This window comes from Acipenser ruthenus, chromosome 31 (assembly GCF_902713425.1).
Source record: "Acipenser ruthenus chromosome 31, fAciRut3.2 maternal haplotype, whole genome shotgun sequence".
In the NCBI taxonomy this organism is placed as follows: Eukaryota; Metazoa; Chordata; class Actinopteri; order Acipenseriformes; family Acipenseridae; genus Acipenser; species Acipenser ruthenus.
This window is the reverse complement of record NC_081219.1, coordinates 15,282,474-15,300,963: the sequence shown is the minus strand read 5'-3', so window position 1 is coordinate 15,300,963 and position 18,490 is coordinate 15,282,474. Positions and strand designations below refer to the sequence as shown.

The 18,490-nt window shown below is 49.8% G+C and overlaps 1 protein-coding gene across 1 annotated transcript; it reads right to left on the bottom strand.

The window, feature by feature from the left end:
• Positions 1-699: 699 nt before the first annotated feature.
• LOC117397000 (ectonucleoside triphosphate diphosphohydrolase 2-like) lies at positions 700-11,188 on the bottom strand. The gene is made up of 9 exons (XM_059005490.1): positions 10,853-11,188; positions 8,795-8,912; positions 7,272-7,422; positions 5,857-6,016; positions 5,351-5,578; positions 4,759-5,028; positions 4,211-4,330; positions 3,871-4,005; positions 700-2,782 (listed from the first exon to the last, which is right to left on the bottom strand). Exons 1-9 carry the CDS (start codon positions 10,967-10,969, stop codon positions 2,579-2,581), a joined length of 1,503 nt encoding a protein of 500 aa, XP_058861473.1. The 5' UTR covers positions 10,970-11,188; the 3' UTR covers positions 700-2,578.
• Between the last annotated feature and the right edge of the window lie 7,302 nt (positions 11,189-18,490).

The window sequence follows — 18,490 nt, the reverse complement described above, 5'->3', positions numbered from 1 at the left end:
AAACTTAACGTGGTTCAAATATGCACACAGTGAGCGAAGGGGATCGAATCAGCACACAGTGAGTGAAGGGGATCGAATCAGCACACAGTGAGTGAAGGGGAACGAATCAGCACACAGTGAGTGAAGGGGAACGAATCAGCACACAGTGAGTGAAGGGGATCGAATCAGCACACAGTGAGTGAAGGGGATCGAATCAGCACACAGTGAGCGAAGGGGATCGAATCAGCACACAGTGAGTGAAGGGGATCGAATCAGCACACAATGAGTGAAGGGGATCGAATCAGCACACAGTGAGTGAAGGGGATAGAATCAGCACACAGTGAGCGAAGGGGATCGAATCAGCACACAATGAGCGAAGGGGATCGAATCAGCACACAGTGAGTGAAGGGGAACGAATCAGCACACAGTGAGCGAAGGGGATCGAATCAGCACACAGTGAGTGAAGGGGATCGAATCAGCACACAGCTCCTCCAAACCGGTATTCTGCAGAGAGGCTGGAGCACTGGCCAGAACCTGGACATGGATTCTTTTTCTTTCTATTGTCCCTTTAATAGTGAAGACTATCCTCTCCCGTCTGGAGGAGACAAGAGCCCCCAGTCTGTCTTACAGCACGTGAAGGAGTGTGAAGGAATGCATGATGTGGGTTTGGGAAGCAGGGAAGGAAGGGGAGGAAACTTTAATAAACCAAGCGAGACAACCTTTGTAAAACTTTGTAACATTTTAATTATATATATATAAAGAAACAAATTGTGTTCAGAAAGCTGTACAAAGACGTGCATTGCGTCCTCAGTGAATGCAGCTCGCAATGCTGCAGGTTTCAGCTGCAGTGTGTTCCCCAGCATTGCTCCTCCTGCATACACCCCTTTACTAGCGGATCCAAATACCCTGTGTGGCCAGTGCTGGTGATGTGTGCTCCGCTAATGTGAAAAGACTCTGCATTGCAAAGCAAGAATCACACGGAGCACTGGTGCATAATGGTTAGATTTGTGAGGTTTCTACCGGTATGTCAGGGAAACTTTATCACTTAACTGAACAGGCATTAAAAATCTTCCTATAAAAACATGCATGTGTCTGCAGGGCTGGCATCACTCTGAAGCCATGGTCCACTGTTCGGATAACGACTCCACAGAGTGATACTGAACCCACAGAGTGATACCGAACCCACAGAGTGATACCGAACCCACAGAGTGATACCGAGCCCACAGAGTGATACCGAACCCACAGAGTGATACCGAGCCCACAGAGTGATAACGAACCCACAGAGTGATACCGAACCCACAGAGTGATACCGAGCCCAGAGTGATACCGAACCCACAGAGTGATACCGAACCCACAGAGTGATACTGAGCCCAGAGTGATACCGAACCCACAGAGTGATACCGAGCCCACAGAGTGATACTGAACCCACAGAGTGATACCGAGCCCAGAGTGATACCGAACCCATAGAGTGATACCGAACCCACAGAGTGATACCGAGCCCACAGAGTGATACCGAACCCAGAGTGATACCGAGCCCACAGAGTGATACCGAGCCCACAGAGTGATACCGAGCCCACAGTCTGCACCATCCTTACCTGAATGATTACATTACATCTAGGAACAGCGTGACAAGAGCAACGTCACTAAAGAATATAGAGAAATACACAGTTTAGAAAAGAAGAAGCAAAGATCAGGATTTTACATGAGCCACTCTTAACAGTGCACACCTGGGATACTGCGTGCCATTGGTGGAGCTCACGGTGACATCACAATGACTGGAGGGTGACATCACCGCGCACTGACGGGTCAGACAGAAGCAGGGACAGCAGAGGGACTGGGTGCTCTCACAGGAGACTGTCTCACAGCACAGCCTCAGTTCAGTCTGTTATAGAGGTGAACTGAAGGCAATGTAACTGCTGCTTGAACTGGCTGCTTCTATCTGACCACCTGGCTGGTCTCCGGGGGCAACTGCTCATCTGTTGTGATTTCCTTCTCGTTTCTTTTTTAATTGTTAACGTGAAAAACAACAGAGATGTTCCTCCATCCAGATTCACTTCCCGCTTTGTGGTGGCCCACGAGTTCACTGTCATTGTTTTTGTAGCACTTGAACACACTGTGGAGAACGTGCACTGAGTAAGAACAGGAGCTGCAGCCAGATCTCAGGGCTGCTAATCAGAGTCCTGTTGAAGGGCAGGTGGAGCCAGTCCAGGCGCTGCGGGGAGCTCCCACACTTGTACTGCTGTTATCTGATTACACTCAGTGTGTAAAACCTGGAAGGGATCAAACTGCTCTGCAACGGGAGTCCCAGCACCGCCCCACACCAGACAAAACATCAGAAACAAACCCCACCCTGCAAACACACAAAGCGAAGCCCCTCTCCCAGCACCCTCCTGCAAAATCCTGTAGATAAAAACTAAAGTAAACCTCAAGCAAGCGGACATGTTATTACATCAGGAGTTTGCACAGACCGTTTTCGGGGGCGGGTGTTATCATTATAAAGAGTTTAAATGTGGGGCTGTCCATCGCGGGACGGATCAGTCAATGCACATCCATGCAGCGAGTCCGGGCAGGGCAGCAGGACGGACGCGTGGGGGGCCGGTTAGATCACGCTGGCCTCTTTCTTGGAGCGGTACAGCAGCTGCAGCAGCAGCAGAGAGCAGAGGATGACGAGCACTAAGAGGATGAGGAGCGCCACCCAGGCACCAAACTGCATGCCCTTGCGCAGTGCCAGGCTCTCCGCGGGGATCATGTTGCTGAGGTTCAGCATGTAGCCCAGAGCCCAGCCGATAGAGGTGTCAGCCGCCTGCACAGGGAACACAGCAGGCAAGGTGTTATCACTGGGACTCGGTGGTACTCTTCTGAAAGCTCACCGCAGTAATCATGCAGCTTCATCTTCCCATGCTGCTCTCATGGTTATACAGCACTGGGTGTAACAGGGCAGAGGCTGGGTGCTTTACAGCTTTCAGCCTCATCATCTCCCCGGCAAGGCTTAGAATCTGTAACTGCAGTGTAGCACACATCACTGCCTGTTACATATGCATGTACCACAGTTTACCATGCTTTATAATACCCTACCGCTCTGGGCTTACAGTGCTTGTCTATGCTTTACCATGCTTTCACTTTATTGCACTTTTCTATGCTCTTACTATAGGGTACTGGGGTCTACAGTGTAGTGTGTAGTGAAGCAGGGTTGAGCCAGTCTGGTAAAGCACAGTTCACATTCTGAAAACATAATTACAATATTCAGCCATTAGGTGGCACTGTGGGACTGGGGAAAAAAAAAGAATCAAATTAGAAGCAGTTTCAGCCACAGGATTGCTTTGTGTGTCTCTGTGTGAGTGTGTGAGTATATACTGTATATATAAGAGAGTATAGGAGGAAGCACACGCACATACACACACACACACACTGAACCCCGCACCCCCCCCCCACCACACACACACACACAGACACTGACACACACACACACACACTGAACCCCCCCCACACACACACACTGACACACACACACACTGAACCCCGCCCCCCCCCCCCCACACACACACACACACTGGACCCGCACACACAAACACACACACACACACACACACACACATACACACACACACACACACACACACACACACTGAACCCCCCCCCCCCCACACACACACACACTGACCCCCCCCCCACACACACACACACTGAACCCCGCACCCCCCCCCCTACCACACACACACACACACACACACACACACACACACACACACACACACACTGACCCCCCCCCCCACACACACACACTGACACACACACACACTGAACCCCCCCACCCCCCACCCCCCCCCCCCCCCCCACACACACACACACACAGACACTGACACACACACACACACCGACACACACACACACCTTCCTCTGGAAGGAGATGCTGGGGAAGGTGCTGTTGTCAAACTTGTAGCCCTGCGTGGTGAGCAGCTGCATGAAGATGCTGATCGTGCAGTAATCCTGGATCCGAGTCTTCTGGTCCGGAGCTTTCTGCAGCATCTGAGAGACGGACAGCACATGTAAACTACAGCAAGCACAATTACACAATTAGCAATGTCAGCTGAGCACAGTAGGACTGTCCAGCGCATCAATCTAGAGCTCTATACAGTCCTGCCTGTAACACCCAGGGTGAGGCAGGGGGACCACAGTGATCGCTGCTCTAACAGCTCCATCAGTGTACAGTAACAAGAGGGAAGGCTCTCACCTCGTCAAACTTCATGGCACACATGCCCTGCACTGCCCGGTCCAGCTCATCCACAGAGCCCACCCTGATGCCTGTGGTCCTCTGGATGAAGCTGTGGGTGTAATAGAACGCAGCGAACGCCTGGAGGAGAGGAGAGGAGAGGAGAGGAGGGCAATTGCCTTATTAAAGTTTACCGTGGTATTTTGTGCAGTTTCACCATGTTTTTTACAGATGCATTTCTCCTAGTTTACCATGGCTTGCCCTGTTTTTTAATATGCTATACCACACCTTGTTATTCTTTACAATGCTTACCTGTGCTTTAATACACTATGGTAAGTTTTAATACACTGGGGGGTCAACTCAACCATTCTCAATGCTAACACTGTAAAGATCCTTCACTAAGAGCCCTCAGAGTATCTGCCAGCACTCCTCAGGGTTTCAAAGCCTTTCCTTGACCATTGAACAGATGCTCCTTTAGGAGCGGTTTGCAGCGTGAGCCGGCTGGAGTGTGCTCTGGTGAGGGGCTCTGCGTGTAAATGAAGATGGTGCTGTTTCACTGCGTCTCGTACCATGAAGTTGCCCGAGACGTTGGGCTGGAACACTCCGTTGAAGGAGCACTTGGAGTGCGCGCAGGTTTGGAAGTCGAAGATCTGGCTGACGCCCGAGCGGCACTGCTGCCAGTCCCCAGACCCGGTCACTTGCATGCTGTAATCAGAGCGGTACCCGCTGGGTTTCTCATGGGCCGTGCAGGGAGAGTCGTACACTGAACCCAGCGTCACCTGTGCAGAGTAACCGGCCGGCCAGCAGGGGTGAGTCACAGCCTTCCCATAGCCCTGAGACTGAGCAACGAGAGGAGCAAGAGGATTACACTGGACAGTGCAGAGCACACACACTGTATACAGGGAGAGCAATCACACACACACTATATACAGGGAGAGCAATCACACACACACACTATATACAGGGAGAGCAATCACACACACTGCAAATCCACATGCAACTGGGCCTCCCTATAAATCACACAGACACTGAAACACCCACACCACCAATGCACCGGTATATCAAACACACACACACACACACATGAAGTTACAAGCTGAAAAGTTAAGGCACTTCAAGAACTCAGCATCACAGCAGTGAGACGTGTGAAGACCTGCCCACCTTGAAGACCTTGGACAGGACCTTCCTGAGCACCTGGTCCCTCCCATAGCAGAGGAAGCTGTGTGTGTAAATCCTGTACCCCTGTCCGTACAGCCGCAGGTTCATCTCATCCTCACTGCTCTGCACCTTCTCCTGCGTCACGAAGGTGATCTGCGTCGAGGCGCCCCCGAAATCCATGGCGCCCACCGTGTCCCTGCTGGGGTTCACCCAGCGCCCCACCCAGCCATACTGGAAACATACGGGAAACACAGGGTTAATACAGCTGGGGGCGTTTCTACTGTGAAACCCCCACAGGAAAGCGCTTCTTCATTAAGCATTTGAGAATGCTGCACTATATATAAACACAGGAAGTAAAGCCTGCACAATATGACTTTGTGTTGCAAGGGCCAAGATGCAAACACAGGACCTAGCCACAGAGATCAAAGGGGATCTTGATGTGAGACTGACTGTGATCTGTGCAATACAGCCATGCAGTGAGGTTCACTGGTGACCCAGCCCCCAGTCACCTTGACGAAGTTCTCCAGCAGGTAGTTGACGGTCACCCAGCCGAACACGCCCTCCTCCTGGCCCGTCAGGATACTGGCTCCCTGGAAGTCGAAGGGGTAGGAGCGGATCGTGGACACCACGGTGCTGAGGACCCGGTCCGAGTCTCCGGGACTGGTCTGGCTGCAAACAAACAGTCAGACCCCATCAATACCCCACCCGCTGCAGTTCAGAGTTCACATGAGTCACAGTGTGAAACACTCTGAGCGTGACCTCAACGGCTGTCAAAAACACGCAGGGTGTAAATCTAGGTGTTATGGGTTTCATAGCTCTGTTCCAGACACATTTCAATGCTGTGCGCATACAGTCTGACACGACTGCTGCTCTATTGAAAAGGGCTGGAAAAGCTTCTTCTTGTGGTGGCTTTTCTGATTGGTTCCAAACATCCCCAGCATGTTCCTGCTGTTTGTGTCTCTGGCTTTGCACTTGCGCTGCCTCAGTGCAATCCTGTACTAAACTGTGCTCACATCTATCTTCACTCTAAAGGCTGCTGGAGGCAGACAGGGTCTTCATTCCTCCCCCAGGCAATTCACAAGAGCGACTTCAGCTGGAGTTCAAGTGTACACGAAAAACAATTATTACAGACTATCCCATGAAACCGTGCTGCACGCCACTGTCAAAGTACAGAAAGCAGAACTGAAGCAGGACTAACTTGAGTCACACAGACAAAACCTCCACCAGTGTGCTTGCAGGGTTTCACTTCTGACTGAGTGAATGAGGAGACGTGTGACAGCATGGGGAGGATTCAATAAGCCTTGCTAAAGCTGCACAATGCAGGGGGTTTCAAAAAGAAAAGCAAGCCAGGGAGCTCCTGTACCGAGTCAGGCTGGTGCTTCACTCTAATGAGGACACTCAGAGTTTCCAGGAGGGTCCCTTGAACATGACCCGACAGGTATGAAATACAACAGAAAGAAAACACACTCCTTGCATAACAACAGCGTCATCTGGCAGAGTGAATGAACAGAAAGTCAATCTAATGCAGCAGACTGTCAGGATCGATTCCAACAGAACCACTAAACCAGAGAGCTCAGCTACCAGCAGATTCCCACTTCATACAAACTGGAATGAAATCCTCCAAGAGCCTCATAGTCCACTCTTACAACACAGAACCAGCTGTATGCTGACAGTGCACCTCAACCCTCTACAGCAATGCTGCACAGCAAGAGCCACTCCAGCCCAGATTCCCTTCATTTCACAACTGAACCCTTTACAGCTCTATTCAGGTAGGATTACATTGATAACCTCTAAACCCTGATGCTGCAGAATGATGCTTCTGATCTTCAGTAAAGTCTTGTGCCGTCCTTGCGATGGTCTCCTTGATAATTACCCTGGTGTATAAACCCATCGCCCGCCCCTCTGCCCGTCCCGCCATGCTTACTTGAGCAGCCTCATGCCCGCGGTGGCTCCCAGGTAGATGGGGGTCTGTGCGTGCCTCGCCTTCGGGACGTCCTGCACAGCCTGGTCCAGACACCCCACCAAACTCTGTCCTGCCCCAGGAGGGTTGCTGGCATAGCTTGAGATCCCAGCCCCTGTGAACACAAGCGAAGGGGAGGGAATGAGACCCCCTGAGACCCCCTATTGCACACAGCAGTGTATATCCACAGCTCAGCTCTGTGATCCTCTGTGCTCTCAGAGCAGCTTACCACAGTGCATCTGCATGCTCATTAGGGAGATTTCTCAATGCTTATTCCTCATGGTCGTACAATTGTTTATCATGTTAATAATATGCTTTAACATACCTCTGTGCTTTACAATGCTTCCCTATGCTTTACCACACCTCTCTGTGCTTTACAATGCTTCCCTATGCTTTACCACACCTCTCTGTGCTTTACAATGCTTCCCTATGCTTTACCAGACCTCTCTGTGCTTTACAATGCTTCCCTGTGCTTTACCAGACCTCTCTGTGCTTTACAATGCTTCCCTATGCTTTACCACACCTCTCTGTGCTTTACAATGCTTCCCTATTCTTTACCATGCTTGCCTGTGCTTTACCATGCTGTCCCTGAGCTGTGCTTTTACCGTGGGAATCTTTCATCAGGGTGATTACACAGGATTATCCTGGCTGGGAGTGGAGTGGAATTGGTATTAAATGATATATTGAAGGCAGGTGGTTGGTGTGAGTGTGACAAACACCTTTCAAAGCGCAGTTCTGCACTCCAGGGACATGACAGAAACGTCCTGGTGTTCTGAGCAGTGCTAACCAAACCCAGGCCGGGGCCTCTCTGGGAAGACGCTTGGTTTGATTGTACGGCTCACTCAAGTGAGACAGAATTATCTGGAACTGCCTGCCTCTGTTCCTGCCCGCCCGCCCACCTGGGCTCTTCAGCCCTGACTCATGACTCAGCTCTTCCTCTTACCTGCTGCCTGAAGCATTTCTTTACCAAACATATTTCTCAGTATTCAAATGAGGTTGCAGAAAGATCACACACTCGCGAACACGGCAAACTAGTTGTAATGATGCATGATAAATGCAGACACCGACACCCTCACACACACCCCCTCACACACACACCCTCTCACACACACACACCCTCACACCCCCTCAAACTCTTTCACACACCCCCTCACACCCCCTCAAACTTTCTCACACACCCACCCCCTCACACCCACCCCCTCACACACACACACACACCCTCACACTCCCTCACACACACCCCCTCACACTCTCTCACACACACACACCCTCACACACCCCCCCCTCACACCCCTTCCCTCACACACACATACCCTCACACTCTCTCACACACACACACCCCCTCACCCCCCCTCACACTCTCTCACACACACACACCCTCACCCCCCCTCACACACACACCCCCTGACCCCCCCTCACACTCTCTCACACACACACACCCTCACCCTCACACCCCTCTCACACACCCCCTCCTCCAGGCGCCTCACCTTTCACCTTGCACTGGCTGTGCTCACTCACGATGCCCGTGTCGTTCTCCTTGTTCGCTGGCCACTTGTAAATGTACATGGCGGTGTGGGAGGAGCCAGCGTCCAGCACGATTCCATACTGCAAGAGAAAACCACAGCGGGGTCCGTGTGAATCATCTCATCAGCTACAAAAACAACAACCACACGCAGCGCCTTCCACGAGCAAGCTGCTCTCAACACACACCGCAACACAGCCACATCCTCCTACATGAAACAGCAGCAGAGACACAGGATCCCCTTTGCATGCTGCAGCAAGGTGTTCCAGGGGTACTCCACACGAGTGCACAGAGGGACCAGGCTGATAGCAAGGTGGGACTCCATCTGAAGCACCACACACACCCACACCCTGCTGGTAAAAGCAGTCTTCAAATCAGTGCTCGACTGCCCTGGAGGCCAATGAAGAGAGAGGTGGGAGTCAAGGTGACCAGCCCTTCCTTCATCAGCGTGCCGGTGTTTCACTTTGTTCCTTCTAGTCACTATCCAAGCTCAGCCACCCTAATTAAATAAGGGCATGTAATAAAACAGAGATTTATAACCTTCCTTTTCACAGCTACTCAATTTGAACCAGGGACTGCGACCAATTTGCACTGTGATGTCCGAGCACACACAGGGACCGTGCGGTTTATCTGGTGCCCGGATCACTTGCCAGATGTCCAGAGAAGCCACCGAGAGGAATGTTTTACCACCATGACCTTGGTGGCATTCCAGAACCCTTTCTATGCCACGAAGAGGAGAACACATCTAAACAAGGCCTGCCCTTCTCCCAAGCTGGGGGCATGTTGCCAACCCTTCCGACTGCTTGCCAGTGATCTGAGCCCTTCCCTTCTCTTTCCAACCCCCCACCCCGAACCCCCTGGGGCTCTGGAGGATCACACAGCCCCCGCACATTCCAGGGGGCTCCCCCTGAAACACAGACAATAAATCTGAAGAGAGAATACGACAGCACTGTTGTGGGGCTGAGCTGGACCGGTCTGGCTGCTTTCACAAGAGCGTTTGATTACTGTTCCAAACCTGCCCTCCTCTCCACTGACACGGGTGGCGATGATTCCCACACTGGAAAGCACAAGCCTGCCCTCAACGCAGCGCACTGACCGGGTTACTCTGAAGCACAGGAACCCTTCCTGGAATCAAAACCACAGCGTCTTCACATTCAGTCTTTAAAGTGACTGGCATCCTTTCCAGCTCTCCGGCCGCCCCAGACGATAAAACTGAGCTTCTGCATCTGGAAGAGTCACCCGTAACTATCAACCGCTCAGTGCTGCTGGACTGAGAAATACTCTCGACATGAGGAATCATTGAGATCTTCTGCTGCAGAGACGCACTGGCACTTGAACACATCTGCATCTAACGCATGCAGCCTGCCCCACCCACGAACCCTTCACCAGAGCCCCCCCTGCAGGTGAGGCAGCTCTACTACATGTTACACTGTGCAATCTGAAGGGAACCCGCTTCATTCTATCGACAGAACAGCAGCCCAGCCACTCAGGCAACTCAACTACTGTTAAAGTGTTTACTTCTAGTTCTGTAAACGCTAATGGATGTTGCAAAACCAATGATGGTCTCCTCAATCTACACTGCATGGCATGGTCCGAGCTCCCTCAATGCAATATCACAGAGCCGCGCTGCACACTGCTCACAATGAAAAGCACGGCCCTGAGCTATGGGAGAGCGACTTCTTTATGTAAAGGGAGACTCTGCACTGACAACAACCCCTTCAACAGATAAAGAAGGGTTCCGACATTAAGAGGAACTCCCAAATAGTGAATAAATGTTGAAAAAACAAACTGTGATGCGGCCAGGGTGTCTCTGGAGTTCAGTGCATTCCAGTTTTTAATGGTTCCTGTTTAATCTCTTTACAGATAACGCCTACCTGCAGCTGCAACTGTACCATGATGACGCTCACTCAGAAAAACAACCTAATTATGCGACTCTTATTCTTTCATTCCAGGGCGACTCATTGCGCTTTCTCTTCACCTGTACCATACTGTAACACTGGTCTCTACTGTCATTAGACTTTACCTTGTAATCCGGGGACTCCCTCACGTCTTTGGTGGGACCCGCCAGCAGTATAATCCCGACCACTCCAGCGAGCAGGAGTAAAGCGGCGACGCACGCAACACCAGCTTTCTGTTCCATTTGTGCAAAGCGCGCCGGGCTGTCTGTTGAACGCAGGCGGAGAGAGGATGCAGGCGCGCACGTGGAGGTGAGCTGTGCAGCACGAAAGCCGGGGCGGCGATACTGTTAGCAGCTGCAGCAAGCCTGCGCTGAAGTTCAGCACCAGGAAGCTCAGAGCAGAGTGCTCGAGGGAAGGCTGTGTTATCTGTAAGGATCTGTGCGGGGCGTGATGCTGTTTCCTCCTCTTCCTCCTCCCCTTCTCCTTTGCAAAAGTTTGGCTCTGCTGACAAGCCGGTGTGCAAAGTAAATGAAGTGCCTCCAGTTGAAGAGGCTGCCGCATTGACGGTGTATCTGATATAGTATATATTAAAGAAATCCGTACCAGACGTTTGTTTGATTAATGATATATGTGTAGTGCTCTGACTGAGAATAAATGCATTTGTCAGACTAATCCGTTTTTAAACAGAATGGTGCTGAAAGACAGAAAGAATCTCCCCAATCTTCTTGTTGGATCCTTCCAGTTCTGTGTGGGTTTGGTTTACAATGCAAACGCAGATCAACCCCAGCTGTGGTAAAGGCTGTGTGGTCCAGTTGTTAAAGAAACGGGCTTGTAACCAGAAGGTCCCCGGTTCAAATCCCACCTCAGCCACTGACTCATCGTGTGACCCTGAGCAAGTCACTTAACCTCCTTGTGCTCCATCTTTCGGGTGAGACGTAGTTGTAAGTGACTCTGCAGCTGATGCATAGTTCACACACCCTAGTCTCTGTAAGTCGCCTTGGATAAAGGCGTCTGCTAAATAAACAAATAATAATAAAGACACTGATAAGCCTGGCAAGCCCGAGGGGGTAAACGCGTGGTATAGAAACATGGTATTGCATTGCCAAGCACATCTGCCACGTTACAGGGGCATCCAGGTCAGCTGACTGTGCTTATGACAAGGTCTCAAAAGCATGCCAAGCTAGGCTCTAACACTGAGGTGTAACGGCAGATAAATCTGTAGGGTATCTTCTTGCCTTAGTGTATTATTGCACAGCCCAGCAGGTAAAGCAGAGATCCTTATCTCAGTCCAGTCCCCTGTTTCTACTGAAATCGAAATGACTGCTGTGTGGCTAGCTTCCGTGCAAGGGGTACCACCTGTGTCTCAGGCAGCTGTACCCTGCCTTCAGCGTGCCCCAGCTCTGGGTGAGATATTACACAGTGCAGCCCTCCTCTTTCCAGCGGTCCAGCAAGCGCTGCATCTGGGCTGAACGCATTGGGAGGAATCTCCCTGCATCGCACAGCTGGTGCTGCTGCTGTTGCTGTGTGGGTGGACATAACAGTCCAGTCTGCTTCATGGCTGCTACTAGCGTCCTGGTTCATATCCTTAAAACGTTCGATGTGAATTTCACTTCGATAATTATAGACAAAGAGAAGGAGATCCGATACATTTGATTGGACTAACTAAACCGTAATTCAATCCCAACACTGAATGTGTCAGTTCTATAACTGAAATGTAGGAGACAGTGATGAGGAGCAGAGAGAGCGCGCACCTGGAACCGGGTGTGACCAAGAAGAGCCCAAACTGTAGCCAAAGCCTCTGGAGAGCTGGATAAAACTGACAACAGCTAAACCAAAGCGTGCTGCAGACCTGTTTACTGCTAGAGCATTCACGAGAGTTCTGTATGATCTATTGAAATACCGCTTTGAAGTTGGGATTTCCAATAATGAATCAGACGCATAGCTCCAGACTACAGCCTTTCATTGAAGATAATAGCAGAGGCCTGGGCTGTCATGTTCTTTCACATTGAATACAGACCTGCAGTGTGTGTGTGTGCGTGTGTGTAGAGCCGTGTGTGTGTGTGTTTGTGTGCGTGCGTGCGTGTGTAGAGCCGTGTGTGACTCACACAGTGAAGTGGCGAGGATCTGGCAGGACTCAATTTGAAGCTGTTATTTGGTTGCATAAAATCATCCTTAATGGTCCAACTTGATCTCAAGTTGTGAAGGATGAAAGCGGTCTTGTGCACAGGAAGCCCCTCTGTTAGAAGTAAAGTGTTGCATTCATGAGGAAACAGCGTGAATGACATTTTCCACTCTTCATTCAATCAGGCTGCACAATGTGAAGCGTCCAGACCCCTTTCACAGGGCCCACTGTTTAGATTGCTGGAGAGGGTGAACGAGAGAGAGAGAGAGAGGGGGGAGAGGGACAGAGAAAGAAAGAGAGAGAGAGAAAAAAGAAAGTGAGAGAGAGAAAGAGAGAGGGGGAGAGGGACAGAGAAAGAGAGAGAGAGAAAGAGAGAGAGAGACATAGGGAGAGGGAGAGGGAGAGAGAAAGCGGATTTAGGAGGAATGATCTGGGATGGTTTGAATGAGATGCCCAACACTGCAGCCAGAGTATCACTGCTGAGAAAGAAGCAGCTCTGCGAGTAACGTGAAGGGTTTGGGAACGAGCGCGGCCGTGTCCTGTGAGACTCTGTAATTCAAGCCATTCTCGTTCATGTCAAACTCTTAATCAACGTTAATCTGTCATTACATCGGGATTTGTCCTCCCAGAAGAAAACAGAACACACTTTGCAGTCTCATAGAATTCAGGCCCCAGAGTGCCATTGCAAACTCTTTGGGAATGTCTGCGAGTGAAGAATGAAGCGGTAATCAAACCAGGCAGGCAGTAATCAATTTGTAAAGAGACAAAAGCTTTCCATGTCTGTCTGACATGGGGGGGGGGGGGCGGTCAAGCGGCAGGCTTTGTATTCATGAATGAAGTAAGACACAGCCCTTGCATTTCTCTTACAGAAAAGCTTGAAAAACACCAAAGCAATCCCAGCACTGGCAATGCAACACTACCCTTATGAAAGTTTCCCACAGTAAAAGCCTAGCAAAGTGTAATAAAACACAGTGACAGCATGGTAACGCATTAGGCATTATAAAGATCCAGAGAGCTACAGCATTATAAACTCTAGAGAGAGGTATGGCATTATAAACTCCAGAGAGCTACAGCATTATAAAGATCCGGAGAGCTACAGCATTATAAAGATCCAGAGCGCTGCAGCATTATAAACTCCAGAGAGGTATGGCATTATAAACTCCAGAGAGCTACAGCATTATAAACTCCAGAGAGGCATGGCATTATAAACTCCAGAGAGTTACGGCATTATAAAGTCGATATAGATATAGAGCACAGTGGAAACCTAGGGAAGCCAGAATCTGTACCCAGTGCAACAGTGGAGAGATTGAAACAGAGACCCACTTCATCCTTCACTGTGAAAGATACAGAGAGCTCAGAGAGAGATACTGACTCAGACTGGCAGATAATATGGAGGGTTTCCTACTTAAGAGCCAGGAAGAGAAACTGCAGGTTCTTCTGGAAGAATAAAAGAGGAGGCGTGTTAATAGCTGCAGAATGTGTAGCGTCCCGTCACAGAGTCAGAGTTCCATTGAAAATGAATGCGTCCGAGAGAAGCAGCACCACCCAGCCCAACTGTTTAGAGGATGAAGTTGAGTTCAGCTTCAGCAAACAAACAAGCAACCTTCATTCCCCGGGCTGGAGGACATTCTCGAAGAGCAAACAAGTCACCCGCCTGTGCAATGAGATCCACAGACAGGTCAGAAAACACACAGGCGCAGTGCAGCATGTTTGACTGCACTGGTGTATAGCAAGGCACTGTGCTACAGGGCACGCTGTGGGCTTGGTCTTGAGAGAGGTGTACACTACCTTCATTACAGCATTTCCTTGTCAATCTAAAGACTCAGACTTGCCCATTTCAGCGCTGGCACCCTCAGACTCCCAGCAGATGAAGACGTGTGTTGGATAATGTTGAAGCCTGGCTTGCAGCACGTTCTGATCAGTAAGGCTCTATGAGGGAGTGTTTGAAGGTCTGCAGGATCACGTCCATGCAGCACCAGGTGTATCACGAGGAGGGAACCCCTTGAGTCTCAATCAGCCCAGGCTTCATCAGCGCTGGATCATAATCACAGTCTGTCCCTTCATCCTGAAGCCAAACTGAAATCACAATTTACACCACACCTCAAAGCCACTGTCAGATTGCAAACGTCCTGCAGAAAGACAACTGAAACCTTCTGATCTGCACAACGGCCATGCAAGTCAATGAGCGGACGTACCTGGAACAGGCTTCATAATCGTCACCAATAGGAAGTGCCTATTGTTGCAAATCCATTTTCTAGGCTGTGCTCTGCTTTTACCGTGGGATCCTGATCCAGGAATGTTAGATAAGGGATTAGGAGAAGAGCAATGCTGGATTTCTGACACGGCTGTAGCAGGAAACCGGAGAGAGTCAGGGTGAGGAGAACGTGCATGTGGCTGAATCAGCCTGGCTGGGAACGTCTCATGATAATAAGCAAGGCCAAAATAACTGCTTAAGGAATGAGTGCACGCGAGGGGGGTGTGTGCGTGTGAGCACCGCGTTACCGTTGCAAGGTTGTTTATTCAGTCTGAAACTGGTGTCCAGTTTCTTCTTCCATAATGGAGCTGTCGTATTCTTAATTGCTCGCAGCCATGCTTTTATAAATACAGCTGTGGTGCAGCTTGTCAGAGGAACGGACCCCATGTAACTGTGGTGCTCTCAGCATGTAACACAGAGAGACGCGGCCGGGGTCCCTCGAAAGGGAGCTTCTTTCACAGATGTTGCTGGACTGGTTCCTGAAGAAAGGCATGCTGGGAATGCCCAGATCATCAACTGCTTCATAAAACGCGAAAAAGTGACCGTCCTTCAAATCAGAGACACCCTCACTCACACAGGGACGTCACTGAGACAGAAACAGACAACGGTTTCCAGGACAACCACCACGGAGCACATGAAACTCTGGACAACAAGTTTAGAGGCAGCTTGATAATTGAGTGAAAAACAGAGTGGTGAACAGCTCAGACTGACAGGAGGCTGAACCTGGCTTCATGTTAGCAAGGACCAAGTGCTAGTGTTTGTTGTAGTGACACGCATGTCTCTATGAGCAGGGTACAGTACAGGACAGCCTTCGTGACACACAGCATGCCTCTATGAGCAGGGTACAGTACAGGACAGCCTTCGGGACACACAGCATGTCTCTATGAGCAGGGTACAGTACAGGACAGCCTTCGTGACACACAGCATGTCTCTATGAGCAGGGTACAGTACAGGACAGCCTTCGTGACACACAGCATGCCTCTATGAGCAGGGTACAGTACAGGACAGCCTTCGGGACACACAGCATGTCTCTATGAGCAGGGTACAGTACAGGACAGCCTTCGTGACACACAGCATGTCTCTATGAGCAGGGTACAGTACAGGACAGCCTTCGTGACACACAGCATGTCTCTATGAGCAGGGTACAGTACAGGACAGCCTTCGAAACGCTTGGGTGCAGCTCTTGTAATAAAAGAAGCTGCTTCCTTGGAAAGTTAATCATTTACCAGAAATATACTTCAAACAAGGCTGGCTTTGTTGTCAACACTGGACCCAAGTGTCTAAGCTGGATCGGGGGTGGGGGGGTGGGGGGGTGGGGCAGGGGTGTAATTACTGCTGTAGCCAGACTAGTTTCATTGACCTGCCCGGTCCCCTGCTCCTCTTCAACTCAGCAGCAGTACTGAAGCTGCTAATCAAGCAGCTGTGCTGGGGTGGCCTTGCCAGGGTTGATCAGGAGAATGTGCTGTCTGTCAGCCTGTCTGGCACAGAGCACCTCGTTATCAGCATCGAAACAATCCCGCTACACTGCCTGCGCTCCAGGCCAGGTCCCAGCATGCTGCAACTAGACAGAGGGAGGAGGGAAGAGCAGGTGTTCAGTGGAACAGCCTCCAGGATTACCACTCAAACAACAAGCAGCAAGCAGCGACACGCTATCCAGCACAAAGCCTCCTGCAGACTGAGCCCTGGGTTTGCTCAGGTGCAGCGCTTTCACAGAGACAGGTATCAAAGGGACCCTCTTTAGAGGCACCGCTGTTGATCCCAGCGCACACAGATACCACCTGTGAGGGACCTTTCCAATACAGACCCGTCCTGAGCGACAACTTGATCGGATGCTGTAAGCAGGCTGGACAGCGTTTTTAAAGCTTTGCTGTTCTTTAGATCTCAAGGCTGTTGACATAGCTCTTGGTGATTGTGACATGAAACACATACTATAAATAATGATCAACAAACGGCAGGGGTGTGTTTGTTTTCAGGGCAGTGCTCTTCACATCAGAGCACACTGCCTTGTAAATTTGCTATGCTTTTGATCCAGCGCATCAGCACTCCTCCCTGTGCTTTAATCTGCTTGCTTGTCCTGGTCGCTCCTTCTCTTGTGTTGTGAGGGTGCTGTGTTGAGAAGGGCACAGCTCAGAGACCCGCCTGTGTGTGTGTGTGTGTGTGTGTGTAGAAATAAACCACTCGGCCATGTATTGTTCTTTAGTAGTCTGGAGTTGCTGTTTTTTTTTTGGTTATTCATTTTAGAATCAGGAGGAGTCTGGTCTGTGGGCTCAACAAACGCTTGCTTTGAAGGCAATGGCTTGAAGTTCACAAAACAGCAGGGCTGACGGATGTTGGAACAAGAAGCTGCAATTACCTGCAGAGGCTTCCTCTTTCCATTAACCGGCCTGTTCGTGAACCTCCGGCAGCCATGGCAACGGTCCTGTAACACTGCCAAACACAAACACTGAGATCGAAAACAACGGCCGTGTTTCTGTTTGGTTTCTTCTTGTTTTGAAGATATATGAGAGACATTAACTGCACCGTCGTTCATTAAAAGTAAATACCATTTTATTTACCCACCTTTCTAAGAGAGAAAAAAAAAAACTAGCAAGCTTGCCATTATAGAATTAAAACACTGAACAGCCGTTCTTTTCGATTTCAAAAGATTAAAGACAAAGGCTCTGCAGTTTCGTATCGTCTTGTTTTTGACTCCGACGTTGACAGCCCGTTTGGTTTATTATGGTACAATGGTACTAAGCTAATGGCACTGAAATCACCATGGAAACACGTGCCTACTCTCACTGCAGCGCTTGCTGTTTAGTTGAATGGTAAGTTTAGTTTGAACCGTCAAGTTGGCGGCCAGACTTTTCCATTCAGTTCAGTGTGCAGAGATACCAATTCATTAAAACTACTATAAAACAATTCAAGTAATGTTAAGTCAGTAAAAAGCACGGACTCTGTCAAACACGTCAGCTTCATTTCTACCAGTTGGCTTGTGTCTCCCTCTTGTGGCTGGAAAACAATATTACAGTGGCTTGCTAAAATAACAAACCTATATAGACATGTACTACAACACAGCTTTCTATAGAGACATGTACTACAACACAGCTTTCTATAGACATGTACTACAACACAGCTTTCTATAGAGACGTGTACTACAACACAGCTTTCTATAGAGACGTGTACTACAACACAGCTTTCTATAGAGACGTGTACTACAACACAGCTTTCTATAGAGACATGTACTACAACACAGCTTTCTATAGAGACATGTACTACAACACAGCTTTCTATAGAGACATGTACTACAACACAGCTTTCTATAGAGACGTGTACTACAACACAGCTTTCTATAGAGACATGTACTACAACACAGCTTTCTATAGAGACATGTACTACAACACAGCT

Coding starts and splice junctions, on each gene's coding strand:
- LOC117397000 (XM_059005490.1), bottom strand. CDS start 10,969: ATGGAACAGAAAGCTGGTGTTGCGTGCGTCGCCGCTTTACTCCTGCTC. Junction 6,017..7,271: donor GCGGGCATGAGGCTGCTCAA/GTAAGCATGGCG, acceptor GTTTGTTTGCAG/CCAGACCAGTCCCGGAGACT. Junction 2,783..3,870: donor GCATCTCCTTCCAGAGGAAG/GTGTGTGTGTGT, acceptor TTCCCTGTGCAG/GCGGCTGACACCTCTATCGG.